The sequence below is a fragment of the Salmo trutta genome, chromosome 29, assembly GCF_901001165.1.
Source record: "Salmo trutta chromosome 29, fSalTru1.1, whole genome shotgun sequence".
In the NCBI taxonomy this organism is placed as follows: domain Eukaryota; kingdom Metazoa; phylum Chordata; class Actinopteri; order Salmoniformes; family Salmonidae; genus Salmo; species Salmo trutta.
The window spans coordinates 11292338-11309194 of NC_042985.1; the positions used below are offsets into that span (position 1 = coordinate 11292338).

General features: G+C 40.4%; 3 protein-coding genes across 4 annotated transcripts in view; 2 read left to right on the forward strand and 1 right to left on the reverse strand.

The window, feature by feature from the left end:
• Positions 1–2169, forward strand: part of ankdd1a (ankyrin repeat and death domain containing 1A) — a 46867-nt gene extending 44698 nt beyond the window's left edge. For both annotated transcript variants that reach the window (XM_029720807.1, XM_029720808.1), the window contains 3 exons: positions 100–301; positions 718–849; positions 1936–2169. In XM_029720807.1, the coding sequence (XP_029576667.1) occupies positions 100–301; positions 718–849; positions 1936–1997 (396 nt within the window). In that variant the 3' untranslated portion in view covers positions 1998–2169. The remainder of the gene's footprint in view (positions 1–99; positions 302–717; positions 850–1935) is intronic.
• Positions 2170–5312: 3143 nt separating this feature from the next.
• On the reverse strand, positions 5313–12490 carry LOC115166902 (maspardin). Its single transcript, XM_029720817.1, has 9 exons — positions 12368–12490; positions 11896–11960; positions 11432–11593; positions 10352–10432; positions 9718–9863; positions 9092–9200; positions 8754–8861; positions 8392–8532; positions 5313–6113 (listed from the first exon to the last, which is right to left on the reverse strand). The coding sequence occupies exons 2-9, from the start codon at positions 11956–11958 to the stop codon at positions 5997–5999; spliced, it is 927 nt and encodes a 308-aa protein (XP_029576677.1). The 5' UTR covers positions 11959–11960; positions 12368–12490; the 3' UTR covers positions 5313–5996.
• Positions 12491–14534: 2044 nt separating this feature from the next.
• LOC115166895 (ATP-dependent Clp protease ATP-binding subunit clpX-like, mitochondrial) overlaps positions 14535–16857 on the forward strand; it is a 31304-nt gene continuing 28981 nt past the window's right edge. The window contains exons 1-4 of the mRNA XM_029720801.1: positions 14535–14797; positions 14982–15239; positions 15762–15916; positions 16125–16245. Coding sequence (XP_029576661.1) covers positions 15188–15239; positions 15762–15916; positions 16125–16245 — 328 coding nt within the window. The 5' untranslated portion in view covers positions 14535–14797; positions 14982–15187. The remainder of the gene's footprint in view (positions 14798–14981; positions 15240–15761; positions 15917–16124; positions 16246–16857) is intronic.

Consider the following 16857-nt stretch of genomic DNA (forward strand, 5'->3'; position numbering starts at 1 on the left):
AATGAGTGTTTTAGTATTTCAGAATCAAATAGCAGTCTGCTTCTCAGCCCAACTGCAATACAGTCAATCTCAAACACACACCCTTTCTTTGTGTACCAGGACAACGTGATTAGCGATAGTGATTCGTGGCTGGGGAAGCAGCTGAGCTTTAAGCAGGACCACCAGGTGGAGACCCAGCACCTGCGCTCTGTCACGTGGAGGCTGGCCACCAAAGACCTGTCCCGCGGGGAGTGGAAGAGCCTCGCACAGCACTGGGGCTTCACGGATGCCCACATACGCTCAATAGAGCAGCAGTGGACAGGTGAGGCATTGGCTTGGTCTAGAAATAACCCCCAGAGCCTAGCTCGTTGTAATTTTCAGATCTGAAGCAATCACATAGGTCTAAGTGAAAATGAGATTTTTCCATCTAGCTTTCTATCTGATTTTAAGGGAGCTTCCACCATATTGCTTACATTCATATGATTCCTTCAGATCTGCAAACACCAAAGAGCCTAAGGAATAAGGAGTTAGCAGCCTGGGTGGGCAACTAGCCTTTAGGTTAGAGAGGCTGACCAGTAGCCAGAGGGTTGCTGGTTCAACCTAGAGGGTTAATTGACAGATCCCAGGTACCATCTCCTGCCGTTGTGCCCTTGAGCAAGGCACTTAAGCCCAGAACTGTCCTTATTGTAGCCCACCTATTTTATATGATAACTCTCTTATGACATTCACATATGTTAGGTACAAAGAGCTTCAAGGAGCATGGGCACCGTATGTTGCTGATCTGGCTGCATGGAGTAGTCATCGCAGGGGAGAACCCAATCAAAGGCCTGTATGAGGGACTGGCGGGGATCTCCAGGACCGACCTAGCTGGTGAGTCAATGGAACGGGGGACGGGAGTCAACACCCATCAGGTATTCGAACCTGAGCACCAGGGGTTGTCTTTAATAGGCACAATGGGCGAAAAACTTTTTTTCATCAAAAACAACAATGGATGTTCTTATCGGACTGTACTGTCCTATTATTGTCGCTCATTTCATGCCTACTGAACACTGCCCAGCTTCCCTCTAGACCACACTGCTGTCTAGCCTGGGGAAGGTAGTTGTCCAAAAGCTTTATGACCATATTATGCAGTGGTGTAAAGTAACTAATTAAAAATACTTTGAAGTACTACTTAAACTACTCTATCTTTTGGTATTTCTTTCATTAGCCCATTGTTGATATAGTCCTAAAACGTTTTGCATGTCAGCAATGAAGTTTTCATGATATATAAAAGTACAGAAATACAGCCGGTAAGATGCATTTTTCATCATACGATGCTGTGTTTTGCATCATGTGATGCTGTGTTTTTCATCATACGATGCTGCGTTTTGCATCATGTGATACAAAATTCATCATACCGGCTGTATTTCTGTACTTTGAAAGGGTATCTGTACTTTACTTTATTATTTATATTGTTGACAACTTTTACTTTTATTCTAATACAGTCCTTAAGCAAATATGTACTTTTTACTCCCATACATTGTCCCTGTCACCCAAAAGCACTGGTCACATTTCGAGTGCTCAGGTAGGACAGCAATATAATCCAATTCACGTACCAATATAATGCATTTTCATCCCTACTGCCTCTTTTCTGGCGGACTCACTAAACACAAATATTGCGTTTATAAATTATGTCTGAGTTTTGGAGTGTGCCCCTGGCTGTCTGTACATTTTTAAAACCAGAAAAATGTATCATCTGGTTTGCTTAATATTAGGAACTTGATGTATAGTATTTACTTGTACTTTTACTCAAGTATGACAATTTAGTACTTTTTCCACCACTGATATTGTGGTTATTAATTACATAAGTACATTAAATGCTGGTTTGACAATCTTTTATCATCTCTACCAGTAATGGTCCGTAGCCCGTAGGTCAACTTGAATGAACAAAGAAGTTTCCTTTTTCTTTTTCAACAGAAAGCATCAGACAGAAGGCAAATGCAGACACAAGCTCTCCCAAGAAATGCACCGCCATGTGAACAAGTCCATCCTGAAACACACTGATATACTGCAGGAATAAATGCCCATTCCAGGGTTCAAAACTAAAAATTGTGTCTGAATAAAGTTAACACACTGAACAAAAATATAAATGCAACATGTAAAGTGTTGGTCCCATGTTTAATGAGCTGAAATAAATGATCCCAGAAATGTTCCATATGCGCAAAAATCATATTTCTCTCAGATTTTCTGCACAAATTTGTTTACATCCCTGTTAGTGATCCTTTCTCCTTTGCCAAGATAATCCATCTGCCTGACAGGTGTGGCATATCAAGAAGCTGATTAAACAGCATGATCATTACACAGGTGTACCTTGTGCTGGGAACGATAAAAGACCACTCCAAAATTTGCAGATTTGTCACACAACACAATGCCACAGATGTCTCATGTTTTGAGGGAGCGTGAAATAGGAATGCTGACTGCAGGAATGTCCACCAGAGCTGTTGCCAGAGAATTTAATGTCCATAAGCCTCCAAAGTAATTTGACAGAATTTGGCAGTACGTCCAACCGGCCTCACAACCACAGACCACAGGTATGGCGTTGTGTGAGCGAGCGGTTTGCTGATGTCAACGTTATGAACAGAAAGCCCCATGGTGGCGGTGGGGTTATGGTATGGGCAGGCATAAGCTACAGACAACGAACACAATTGCATTTTATCGATGGCAATTTGAATGCACAGAGATACCGAAACGAGATCCTGAGGCCCATTGTCATGCCATTCATCCGCCGCCATCACCTCATGCTTCATCATGATTATGCGCGGCCCCATGTCGCAAGGATCTATACACAATTCCTGGAAGCTGAACATTTCCCAGTTCTTCCATGGCCTGAATACTCTCCAGGCATGTCACCCATTGAGCATATTTGGAATGCTCTGGATCGACGTGTATGACAGTGTGTTCCAGTTCCCGCCAATATCAAGCAACTTCGCACAGCCATTGAAGAGGAGTGGGACAACATTCCACAGCCTTATCAACTCTATGTGAAGGAGATGTGTCGTGCTGCATGAGGCAAATGGTGGTAAAACCAGACACTGACTGGTTTTCTGATCCAAGGTATCTGTGACCAACAGATGCATATCTGTATTCCCAGTCATGTGAAATCCATAGATTAGGACCTAATTCATTCATTTCAATTGACTGATTTCCTTATATAAACTATAACTCAGTAAAATCTTAGAAATTGTTGCATGTTGCGTTTATATGTTTGTTCTGTATATATTTACTGCTTATGGAGGCACCCATGTTAATATATCTAATATGTTATGGTGCCCAGCAACCTGTAATTCGAACCCCGGATCAGTCAAGGATCCATGTTTGTCTGTCTGTCATACAGAGAACTCTAGCAGTCAGTGTTTTTCTCTAAATTCAACTGAATTAAATGTTGAGTTTTTGTGTGTAGTGGGGGGGGGGGGGCACTGTAAATGTGAAAAATAGTTGCTCTACTGGTGCAGGTGCAATGAAAAGTAATGTTCTACTGAGTCATTATATTTCCATATTCAAGGCAAGGGCTAACTATCTAGGCACCATGCATTTAAGACCACTTGTTGTTTAGCCTAAAAGGCAAAGAGGGCATAATAAATTAACAATCACTATCTTTTTCATGCCTGAAAAGAAAACAAATATTCTACCATTTAATTATTTTCAGTTTTTCATACCTGAGAAGTAAAAAATGTTTTCTCTCTACATCTGCCATATTAACAGAATGCTTCTTTCAATGTTTTTCAATGTTTTACTAGGGATAGACCACTTGTTTTTACTGCTTTCAGCTGTGTTGTGAAGTATTCCATATTGCTCTCTTCTGTACCGGCCTCCCAAGTTTTCTGAACAATGTTTTTTTTTTTGGGGCATTTTCATTGTTGAATATAACAAACAGTAAAAACACCAAGAAATCAGCTTCAATTGACTTTAATTTGGTAAATCTGTTCCCAATTATTTCCACGAATAATAGAGACACGTGATAAGCAAGGTCTGAAAGTATGTTATATTCCAATATTATATCTGTTTGGGCTTCTTGCAGTTCATTTGCAGTTAACAAATTATTTGTAATTACACTACCGCTCAAAAGTTTGGGGTCGCTTAGAAATGTCCTTGTTTTTGAAAGAAAAGCACATTTTTTGTCCATTAAAATAGTATCAAATTGATCAGAAATACAGTGTAGACATTGTTAATGAGGCAACTCCGGGATGCTGGCCTTCTAGGCAGAGTTGCAAAGAAAAAGCCATATCTCAGACTGGCCAATAATAAAAAAAGAAAATATTAAGATGGGCAAAAGAACACAGACAGTGGACAGAGGAACTCTGCCTAGAAGGCCAGCATCCCGGAGTCACCTCTTCACTGTTGACGTTGAGACTGGTGTTTTGAGGGTACTATTTAATGAAGCTGCCAGTTGAGGACTTGTGAGGCGTCTGTTTCTCAAACTAGACACTCTAATGTACTTGTCCTCTTGCTCAGTTGTGCACCGGAGCCTCCCACTCCTCTTTCTATTCTGGTTAGAGCCAGTTTGCGCTGTTCTGTGGAGGGAGTAGTACACAGCGTTGTACCAGATCTTCAGTTTCTTGCCAATTTCTCGCATGGAATAGACGTCATTTCTCAGAAGAATAGACTGACGAGTTTCAGAAGAAAGTTCTTTGTTTCTGGCCATTTTGAGCCTGTAATTAAACCCACAAATGCTGATGCTCCAGATATTCAACTAGTCTAAAGGGCAGTTTTATTGCTTCTTTAATCAGAACAACAGTTTCACTGTGCTAACATAATTGCAAAAGGGTTTTCTAATGATCAATTAGCCTTTTAAAATAATAAACTTGGATTAGCTAACACAACGTGCCATCGGAACACAGGAGTGATGGTTGCTGATAATGGGCCTCTGTACACCTATGTAGATAAAAAAAAGCAGTTTCCAGCTACAAAAGTAATTTACACTATTAATGTCTACACTGAATTTCTGATCCATTTGATGTTATTTTAAATGGACACAAAAGTGCTTTTTTCAAAAACATGGACATTTCTAAGTTACCCCAAACTTTTGATCGGTAGTGTATGTTCCGGCCCCCATGACCATCCGCTCATGAAAAAAAGAATCATCCTGTGGCTGAATGTAGTTGATGATTCCAACAATAGACCAACCCCCGGCATCATGGAAAACTTTCTATCAACATGACATCTTGTGCATAATGCATTTATTGTGCTTTACATCATTCCAGCACAAATATGATGTAGGCATTCATAACAGCGTATAACAACCTACATAAATGCATAGAAAGTTGGTTGAAATTACACAAAATCCCCACATGGTAGGGCATGTTTTCAAGAAGGCTTTATTCAATTACAAATGAAATATAACATTATACATCATTTTTCCCGACTAACATCCTCAGCTGTATATCTAATCAGTGCAGGTTTTCTAGCTTACCAAGTATCGCCACGGTGGGCAGAGTTAATCATAAACATAGAAGGAAAAACATGGAATTCAAAAGTGCAACATCAATTAAATGCATGAGATTTATATCACATAAGGCAAAAGGTTCATAACATGGCATCGTATGGCGTTTCTTCTCTCAAAGCAACGTAGCCAATTACGCTCTATTTACAGTAACAGTGATATTAAAATATATTTTAACTGTAAAGTAAAAATAGTATCAGTTCAACTTGTGGATTGATTGTATTCAATATCGTAGAAAAAACAGAAAGGAGATCAGGTGAAGAGATTACCTTTTTTAACAAGTGGATCCATAGATCCGTGTGTGTGACCAGTAGTGGCGACTGGGTGGTGATGATGGTTGAGATCATAGAAATACAGAAATAGAATTCAGTCATTCTAATTTTTATGGTTGACATTTTCTTGGCTGTTTTGCTGGTCAGGGAAACGTAGTTCCCATAGTTCTGCCCCACAGAATCAGAATCAGCCAATCCGATTCTATGGTTCTGGCCTGTCGGTCAGAGCTGGGAGAGAGGAGAGGGTGCTGGGTAACATAGTCTCGTCATTGGTCGTTGGCGCTATTCACCAGGTGGCTCTTCTGCACCTCCAGCTCCTCGGCGCTCACCATGTCCGAGTTGATGGCGGCGTACCGCGTCCCGTGGAACTGCCGCAGGTGAATCTGAGGAGAGGGATCGAGACAGAGAGAACATGTTCAGAAATAGTCCATATGAAGTTACTTGCAGGAAGCCTCATGACCATCCTTACAGAATGTAAGCTTGAGATCAGGATGATGGTACAAGGCTAACTAGCAGGTACAATAAGTACAGTCATGACAGAAAGAGCGGTAACCCCACACTGTTGAATGTTCTAACAATTCTCAGACTTGTACATATAGTAGTGTAGCCTCGTTAATGTACTAAACACATGGGGGTTTGTGATGAATCCAGCAGTGCAGGCTCCTGCACATTTCTTATTGCCATTTCATTGTTACTACTATGGTGCTATTTCTATGGAAACAACCTTAAACGGTCATAGGCCACAAGCATCACTATGTACCATTTGGTACCCCATAGTTACCAATTATGCTGACTTCTTGGATGTAAGTCAAGTATCCATTGTTGGTACATAGTTACTACTGTAGTTAGTTAATACCAATGTACATTCCAAGTACTAGCTGGAAATAAACATTTTTGGCTGCATCTCCAAACACCAGACAGACAATCTTGAAAAGCGCCACTTAAAACATAGTCAAACACTTGACACTAGGGATTAACAAGGGATGTCAGTGATCAAAACCTCTTGTAGCACAGATGCAGCTGGTTGGGTTAGCCTGGAGAGGAAGCTGTGGTATCAAGTGTTTGACTATGTTTAGTGGTGCTATTCAAGATAGACAACAATCTGGTGGTTGGAGATACAGACACAAATCTTTCTTTTACAGCCTGATTTCCAGCTAGTACTTGGAATGTACATTGGTATTAACTAACTACAGTAGTAACTATGTACCAACAATGGATACTTGACTTACATCCAAGAAGTCAGCACAATTGGTAACTATGTGGTACCAAATGGTACATAGTGATGCTTGTGGCCTATGACCGTTTAAGGTTGTTTCCATAGAAATAGCACCATAGTAGTAACAATGAAATGGCAATAAGAAATGTGCAGGAGCCTGCACTGCTGGATTCATCACAAACCCCCATGTGTTTAGTACATTAACGAGGCTACACTACTAGATGTACAAGTCTGAGAATTGTTAGAACATTCAACAGTGTGGGGTTACCACTCTTTCTGTCACGACTTTAATGACCTGCCAAGTTAAATACAACTTTAAAAATAAACACTGGTAGCCGGGATCAACTCTTCACATTTCCCGAGAAAATAAAATGACAAGACCTGAGAAATTACAACAATGTCGCACTAAAGCAATTCCACAAAATACACAACATGCGCAGCAGCAGCAAATATTGGCAAAAAATAAAATAGCACATTATCCAAACAGGTTTTCACATGGAAACCTTGTGCGTAATTGACACCGCCGGACTGCACATGAGACCCGAATGCAGTTTAGAGTTCTCATCAGAACTGAAATTCGATCCCGGTCTGACCGAAGCCCGGTGAGCTGAAGCCTGAGCCCAGGCCTGGTCTGACATCACAGAAATTAAATGGCAAAAAAATGAATACATTTTTTTTCTAGAAAACTGTATACTGATATAAAGTGGTGTTGAGAACAACACGACGGAGGCGGGCGGCAGCAGAGTGAGGACAGGAGGAAACAGCCATTGGGCCTAGAAAAAGCGCTGATAGAGAAACTCACCTTAGTTATGATCCACTGAATGATGACAATATTGGAATAAAGTAGGCTAATGCAATTGAAGGCATGTATCAAATTCTTGCTTATACTGAAACTCCCAAAGTCATATCCAGCCGTTATACTAATTTAAAGCAATAGTCGTGTGTGGTCACCTAGATTATAATTTCAGCACCGTTTTGATTGGGACAGCGCCATCTCGCTGCTTTGAGACAAGCGTGGGGGACTCCTCGAGATTAATCATTCTATGTCAGATATTTGTATTCACTGAATCTCCATTTGGATATTTGGTAACAATTAGGCTGGGAAATGTTAGCCACGTTGAGGTGAGAGCGGTATGAGAGTAGAACAGTTGAAACTATCATCATCAGCCGAGTCTGAACTATACAAGATAAACATACTAAAGTGGTGAGATGATGCCACAGCTTCCTCTCCAGGCTAACCCAAACAGCCGCATCTGTGCTACAAAATACATTTTGATGACAGACATCACTTTCTTATGAATTTCTGTTCCTAATACAATGTAAGCGGAAAGTCACATCACATATATATCCCCTGACATGAAATATATTGTGTAATATTAATCATATCAGTTTGGTGGTTTAAATGGTAGTTAGTGTGTCTTTTCTACCAACTCTGATGTGCTCACCTGTATGTACAGGTTGACCTCAGCACTCCTACACAGGTAGGGGAAGTTTCCACCCGTTTTGAGGTGAGCCCGTCTGGCATTTGGATACAGCTTATACATTTCCTCTTTCGCCTCGTGTGACAGGGCACTCTGGTCGAACACCTTTAAACCAAATGAAACGCGCACACAAACAAGTAGTACACACACAGTTACACACATACACAGTCGCAACATATGCATAAGCACAGAACACATCCAGGTTACAGCTCCAATGACCCACCCACAAGCCACAAAACAGCCAATCCCTACTGATATGTAAAGTGAGATGTACAGTAAACAAGAATGGAAATAAAATGCTGCAAATGAACAGCAGTTCCTCCTACATCCATAATGGTGACAGCCAGGTCCTTTATCTTGTGAGGCTCCACGTAGGAGTTCTGACAGTTGAGTGTTAGTCTGGAGGCTAGCTCACCCTGGTTCAGGCTCTCCAGCTAGGGAGGGGGGGAGAGAAAGGGGTGGAAAGAGAGAAAGAGAGAGAGCGAAAGAGAGAGAGAAAGGGGTGGAGAGAGAGAGAGAGAGAGGTGGTAACTGTCATACCTCATCAAAACCCAAAATATGCATCTCTGCTGTGAATTTGAGTGGTTACATTTCTCTAGACAATCCCTCAGCTGTTTACCAAAACAATTTCAGATTACCCCTTTAATGGAGGTCTGGAACTTACTCTGTCGACCATAAAGTCGATTGCATCGGCCATCTTGGAGTCGACAGGTCCTTTAGCGAAGTTCCCTAGGACAATCTTCTTCAACATGAAGGCGGGCATCAACCAAAAACTGGAAAGCAAGAAATAACATGGCGTCCCTGTATGAATGACTCAGAACAGGGATCTACAGGTAGAGAATAGAGAAACTTCTGTGGCTTAAAGCTAAATGGTAAGGCTAAACCAAAGACAAGACTGGCAAACATGTAACTTTAATGAACTACGGAGGCCTACACGTTACACATATTACATTTGTAATGACAGACCATAAACAAAGGCTATGTTTGGCGTTTTGACAAACACCTGGGTCGCATTCAGCAGGGTAAAATGTTGCCTTTCTGACATGTAGAGAAAGGAATCGTGTCAGCTCTATTCATGGCATTTCTATCTGCACCGCTCCACGTTTGTTCACTGAACACGACCCTGTTCTTCCTCCACCGCACGGTAAGGGTAAAACAGGGTCTTATTCATTAGGCACCAAATGGAACAAAACAGACAAACAGGGCAGGACTACTTGGACTTGTCCAATAAGAAATGCTTGTTTTCATTTTGCTACAGTGTTCCTTAAGGAATACAACCCAGGACTGTACCTGTTGGCTGTCAATGTCTGGTTGAAGATAGAGGTGTCACTGAAGGAGTTGCACAGGATCAGAGAGTGGACTCTGGGAGACTTGTGTGTGTGCTCTGCAAACTTCTGGGCCAGGAAGCCGCCCAGAGAAGCACCAAATAGATGGACCTATAACAATAGAAATAGGCTGACACTTTACTTAAAGCCTTAATGCATTATGATGTACTTAGAATACATGCTTATGACACGCCTTATAATGGAAGTCCCTTATGTCTCATAATGATCATGACTACATTGAACATTTGCTACAGAAATTATAATAAGACAATTATAAAAGGCTCATACATGTTTATAACAAGTAATAATGTATTATGTAATAATAACATTAATATAGTAATATGGTCCTGTAATGCTCAGTTGGTAGATCATGGTGCTTGCACCGCCAGGGTTGTGGGTTTGATTCTCGGGGCCACCCGTACGTAAAATGTATGCAGTATGCACGCATGACTAAGTCACTTTGGAGAAAAGCGTCTGCTAAATGGCATATATTATTATATTAAAACCGCATTATAGCTGTCGGTTTTGCATAATTCCAGGTCATACCAGTGTAAAACCATAAAAGACTAGCGTTACAAGTTTTCCATGGTAATACAAACCTTGTCCAATTGCAAGTGGTCGAGAAGCTTCCGGAATCCATCACAAAACTCCAAGAGATCCCAATACACAGGATACTGCAGCTAAGCGAGAGGGAAAAAAAAAAGTCAGTTTCATAAACCTTAACTTGTATAATATATCCAGTCTAGGAACCCCTGGGGCTAGTTTTTTTAAACATTTAGATCAAAATGGTCCTGTGTTGGGTAAACTTCTTCCGTGTCAGATGTGTTTTATCCTTGTTTTTGCATACAGTTCTAAAACAAAACAAAACCAAATCTCTAACAGCTAAAAGCACTAGATGAACCTAGCAGCTACAGAGAAGCAACCGGAATCAACTCTATGCCACTCAGTGTGATGTTAATGTCATGACATTCAATGGTGCCTGGGTCAAATAAAAATCACTTGGAATATAGCCTAGTGAAAGATGTCTACTCCTACATCAGAATAGACTTGTATTGTACTCTGGCTGGTCTAGAGGTAAAGCCTCCAGCATGCGTCTTTAGTATCGGCATGGGATCAAATCCAGCCTACTGCCCTTTCACACAACCTCCCTCTATCTTTCCCCACTGCCATTCCCTCTTACTATTTGGTCAATAAAAATCTAAAAACACCTTTATGAACCTATAGCACAATTAAAACGATATACCAGCTTCATAAAGATGCTTATAAAAGTATTAGACTTAATTACACTCCTCAGTTTTGCTTGTCTTACTGTTATATTAGTTATATTAACTGTGTAGGTCAAATATCAAAATACCAGCATTCGTTAGACGTGTGCTTTCATCCATTACTGATCAATTCTAAATTCTCACCATACAGTCCCAATACAGTTTTACCAAAGTTCTTCATATAAAAGGCTTTTCATTTTAAATTCCAAACACAGAGGATGGCCTAACAGCCAAAATGTTTGCTTTGCCCTGGAACACTGAATAAATCAGCATCACATAGCCTGTAGAGTGGACCCAGTCTGGTGTATCTAATACTCCAAAAGAAGTGCCTTGGTCATTTGACTGTGGATGATGAATATCTTAATGAATTGAAGATATTACAAGCCATAAAGGTGTTCTTTCACAGTGACTCACTGAGATGACTCTGTAGCCCCAGCCTGTCAGGGCTAAGACCTGCTGGAAGAACACCTCTGCTGTCCCACTCACAGGGGGAAGGAATATGATGGGACACCTGATGCTCTTTGGGCCTGCGTCATACAAGGACCACACCTTGCTGTCATCGTCGTCCACTATAATCTAGAGAGATGATACAGAGGTGAAACATTAATGTACATCCCATAAATGCAAAACATTCCATGTAATATTATAGCAAATTCTATAACAAAGAACTGTGTTTCTAGATGGGATCACATCAATGGAAGGGATATTTAAGAATACTGTGGTGTTGGACTCGTCAATGTCAACAAACTGAAGATATATAGTATAACAGTTCAATTAAATATTACTGTATTGAGTTCATACGGGCTATGCAACTGAATCAACTGTAGTGATAAAGCTAGCTAGGCTATTGTGGAGTGCGATATGGTGTTTTTGCTTACTTTTTTCAGTGGCACTGTGCTTCTGAACCAGTTGTAATCAGGAGATATTCTTATCTCCTCCATTTCTGTGGAAACAAGAAGACGAAGGCTAGTATGCAGCTAATAGGCTGGTATTAAGTATCCTCCTGTTAATAAAGGGAGGAAGGAAGATGATTCTGAAACTGATCAGCCATCCTTCAGCGTGTGCTTGTTTATCTCTTTAGTAACTAAGGGGGGGGGGGGGGGGGGGGGGGTGATGAGAACCGTCAGCTAACACCAGTTTGCATTTATTTTATTTGGCTAGTTTGTCGCATGTCTCTGTCTAGTTCGCGTTAGCCATCCTAGCTAACGTTAGTCACCACTCGTGATGAATACTTAAGCTGTAACGTTAGCTAACGACGGTACGATTTTCTCTACACAAAGTTATTACCTGCAAACCGACGATCAATTACAAAAACAAAAATATGTAAAAAATACATAGGGTCAATATTACCGTGTTTGCTTTGGATATCATTCACCGTTTAGGTCCACTTTTATCCACGGATCAGCAACATTTTATTTCTCGTTCTGAACAAGTCATATGACATTACTTGCACGCACTTCCGTGATGCTCAGGGGCGTGTTTCAACATTCTTAAATGACTTTCTTCCTCTCCTCGTCTCCTTTACTTCATGATTATTGATCTCCTAAAACCACAGACTTCTATTAAAAACCTAAAGCATAAAACCTTTGTCTATACATTAGAGAAAAGATGGACATATGAGACCAATGTATACATTTTGTTCACCAAGATTTTACAATAGGACATGGTGTGTTCCCTTTTAGGCTCATATATCTACAGCGAATAGTCAATGGGCCAGACCAAAAATGTGTCCACTTTGAGGTGTCAAAGGTTTGATGGCATTCATTTGTTCTATGTTTTTCACATCTTTATATATTTTGTTGTATGGGAGTCTATGCAATAGAATTTTCGCAGGCTGATAAAGGAATGTTGAGACAAGTTGGAATGTTCACATGCTCATTGAAAATGACTGTATCAAACAAACAACATTCTATTGGATCTCTTAAAAACCATGGGATTTGGTACATTTTTGCCTTCAGATCTAATGATTTACTTAGACTGACTCATCATTGAAACAACGATGTAACAAACTACATATTTGTTTTAGGGAAATTGGTTATAATGGGAAATGATACAAGTCCAAGAGATCCAAAGCTGGTAGCGTATCTGTTTATAGTTTTATATAGCCACCTGTCATAGTCTGTTGTACACTGAGTGTACAAAACATTAGGAACACCTTCCTAATATTGAGTTGCGCCCCCTTTTGCCCTCAGAACAGCTTCAATTTGTCGGGGCATGGACTCTACGAGGTGACAAAAGCATTCCACAGGGATGCTGGCCCATGTTGACTCCAATGCTTCCCACATTTGTGTCAAGTTGGCTGGATGTCCTTTGGTTGGTGGAACATTCTTGATACACACAGGAAACTGGTGAGCATGAAAAACCCAGCAGCTGTGCAGTTCTTTACACATTTTGTTAATGTTTTATTTATTTAACCTTTATTTAATTAGGCAAGTCAGTTAAGAACAAATTCTTATTTACAATGACGGCCTACACCGGCCAAACCCGGACGACGCTGGGCCAGTTGTGCGCAGCCCTATGGGACTACCAATCAGATAAGCCCTTTTTTGTATGGAGGTCTATGAGAGCGTGTCGAATAACATGGTTTATTTGATCTAATAGACGTTTCGTAATGTTTAGACTGTTACAAATGTACTAATAAGTGGATGCATGTGGCATTCCGCCAACTTTGAAAAAAAAACGACTTAGTTGTGCCAGTAGTTCAGAGCATAGCTGCCCTGGTGCCCTCACATTGGCTAGAATGGTCCCACCTGATCTCGCCTGCCTTTCATCGTTGAAGACATGTATTTCCATTGTTGGAGCAGTCACTCTAATATCTTGTCAATATAATAAATAATATTTGATGCAGTTCCTCCCATTGAAATAAATGGCGGCCATCTTGAAAATGGGCACAGCGGTCTAAGGCACTGCATCTCAGTGCTAGAGGTGTCATTACATACACCCTGGTTCGAATCCAGGTTGTATCACAACCGGCCGTGATTGGGAGTCCCATAGGGCGGCGCACAAGTGGCCCAGCGTCGTCCGGGTTTGGCCGGTATAGGCCGTCATTGTAAATAAGAATTTGTTCTTAACTGACTTGTCTAGTTAAATAAAGCTAAAAAAAATAAATCTAAAAAACGTCTCCTTGTTCTGTGTGAAATTTGGTCTAGAATCAGATTAGAGCACACTATAAGGAGTATAATGACACCAAGATGTTGTCTGACTGTTTCATGTACAGATCATATACTGTAGGTCTAAAAGAGGTCTAAAATAGCCCCTTTCATCAAGATACATACTTTTTTATTAAATAAATTGTGATACAAATGTAAAAAGCAAGTCACACTTACTTCCTCCAAATGAAGTTTCTATGTGAGAATTGCCAGAACAATCTGAGATACCCTAAATATGTTTTGTTTGTCCTGGCGTGGAATCGCCCTTGAGCTCAAGCCAATAATAATAGCTGTACGGGGAAGTGTATTTTGTTCATCCTGTCTTGAAGAATAGTTATTGGTTGCCCATATTACTCCAATCCAGAGTCATATTTAATACCGCTCTGTTCGAATCTTATTCTGGTTGTTCTAGATCTACAACCTACTGTACAAAGGGAATACGTTTTTTTCTGCTCTCTTCTGAATGGCCCATCATAACACCAATCATTGGTTACATCACTCAAGAATACACTAAGAAAATACATGAGGGTTGTGTAACTCGCACCCTCTGTGGTATTGACAGCATGACAGTGTCATTTGATTTACATTTAATCGATGATTGTATTTGTTTGGCTTTCAAGCCAGCATAATCGTAAGTATATGTTTAGACTACTTTATTGGCAAGCTAGCTAGAACGTTAAGTTACTTGATACTTGTTCTGTCACACTAGTCTCCGCTCTCTAGCTAGATGTAGTCTCCAGGTATAATAACACATTCATATTATGGATATTGTTCTGCATTATAATTACATCCTATTTTCAACTCCTTTTCTACAGGTTCGGACCAGACACACAGACTGGATACGTTAATGCTGGCTAAACTAAACAGTGTGCTCTATTTACCAACGCTACTGCTGGTTCGTTAGCCGGCTAAGCTAGCTAGCTAGCCTGCCAATCAACATATACTTTAGCTAGTTTTTGTAATACTCTGTGATATTCCCCACATTCCTATTTCTATCTTTTCTGTCGACTTAAATAAAAGAATGTCATGCACATGCAGATCAGCGGCGAGATTGTTCATAACTTCTCAAAAAGGTAAGCATATTTTGCTAGCTAGCTAACTTGCTGGCTAGCTAGCTAACGTTAGTCTTCTAGCCAGCCAGCTTGCAAGTTGCACAATCATATAAAGTTCAAATACAGCACAAATAATGAATATGAGGTGTTGAGAAAAGCAAACTAATGTGAAATGGGGTAACATGGTTGTTTTGCAAAGTTGGAACCTGCAACATCTACCTGTTAGCCTTGTAGCTAAAGCTAGCTAAGCTGATGTGAACTTGACTTACAGTGTTACGCAAGAAAGTACCATACAGTGGTGGTGCATGCATTACAGTTAGTTATTTATCCAAAGATTTTGTCCACATTTTCATGTTATGAATAAATGTATGTTTAGGGGAGCTTTCGGGGACATGCCCCCTTATGGATTCATATTTGAAACGTATGAGGAAATATAGGTATTTTTATCTATTGATTAATAATATGCTCAACGTTTGCTTTGCTGATTTAGAAAATGTACATTAACAGTATGTCAGTTGATTGAATCTGCTTGTACGTTCACAGGTATCTCTTCCACCAGAGTCCAGTTATTTTCTATTAGCAGACCAGGAACACCTGAAGTCCGATTAACCAGAAGAGTTCCTGTGAGATCCTTCTCCGAATCATCTGTATGTTTTTCATCAAAAGATGTCAAAGATGGCTCCGGTGATGGAGGAAAGGTATGTCAAAATCAGGCCTTATTAACATGTTGTTACTATTAATAAGACATAAATAAAGGTAAAATATTTTTAAAAAAATACCGGTTGGCTATAAGTAAAGTTGATTGAATGTTATAATATCTTCATGACTTCCTTCATGGTGAATGATCTAGTCCCAGCAGGAGCTACAGTACCTAATCTACGTCCTCTGCTCTTCCACTCTTGACAGAAATCAGTTGGTGATGCAGGAAGTGGGAAAAGAGGAGGTTCCGATGGCTCCGGAAAAGGAGGCAGCCAGCTACGCTGTCCCAAGTGTGGAGATGCCTGCACACATGTAGAAACCTTTGTGTGTAAGTGTTTTACTTTTCTTTGCATATTTGAAAATAGAGGAATTGAAAAGAGAGGAGAGGAATTGTGTACGGTCAAGCTTGGCACAGGAGCAAATCTCAATTATGTGAAATTGAGTGCTTTGAAAAGTGCTTTGAAACAAGCAGCAAACTGTTAGCCTGTTCCCAGATCTGTTTGTGCTGTACTGCCAACTCATATATGGTCGTTGTTATGCCAAAGATATGCCAATTGACCATACGAGTAGGCAAGACAGCACAAACAGATTGGGAACCCAGGCTAGCAAACTGTGCAGTGACCCTGACACTTACTTTCTTTTAATTTATTTTAATTAATTGAACATATGGTTTATAACATGTACAAGTACCAGTACCAGTCTGAATGACATGCACATCTTGTGGAAGGGACAGCATTTAAGAGAATATGGTGTTACCCTAGCTTTCATCTGATCTCCTTTACCTAGTATCTACTGGCTCAGTGCAGCTCACACATCTATAGGGAATGCCAGACTACTGGGCAACAGCTGTCAGACATATTGCATGTTATTAACAAATAAAGTCCTTATGTAACAAATGGGTCACAGTCACAGAGCAGCTAAGTGTAACACAGGTCTAGTT

Excerpts from the sequence above, each read along its gene's own strand:
- LOC115166902 (XM_029720817.1), bottom strand. The coding sequence starts at position 11,958 with ATGGAGGAGATAAGAATATCTCCTGATTACAACTGGTTCAGAAGCACA. Across the intron at positions 11,594-11,895 it reads GCACAGTGCCACTGAAAAAA|ATTATAGTGGACGACGATGA; the intron begins GTAAGCAAAAAC and ends TCATCTCTCTAG. Across the intron at positions 8,533-8,753 it reads TGGCTGTCACCATTATGGAT|GTGTTCGACCAGAGTGCCCT; the intron begins GTAGGAGGAACT and ends TTTGGTTTAAAG.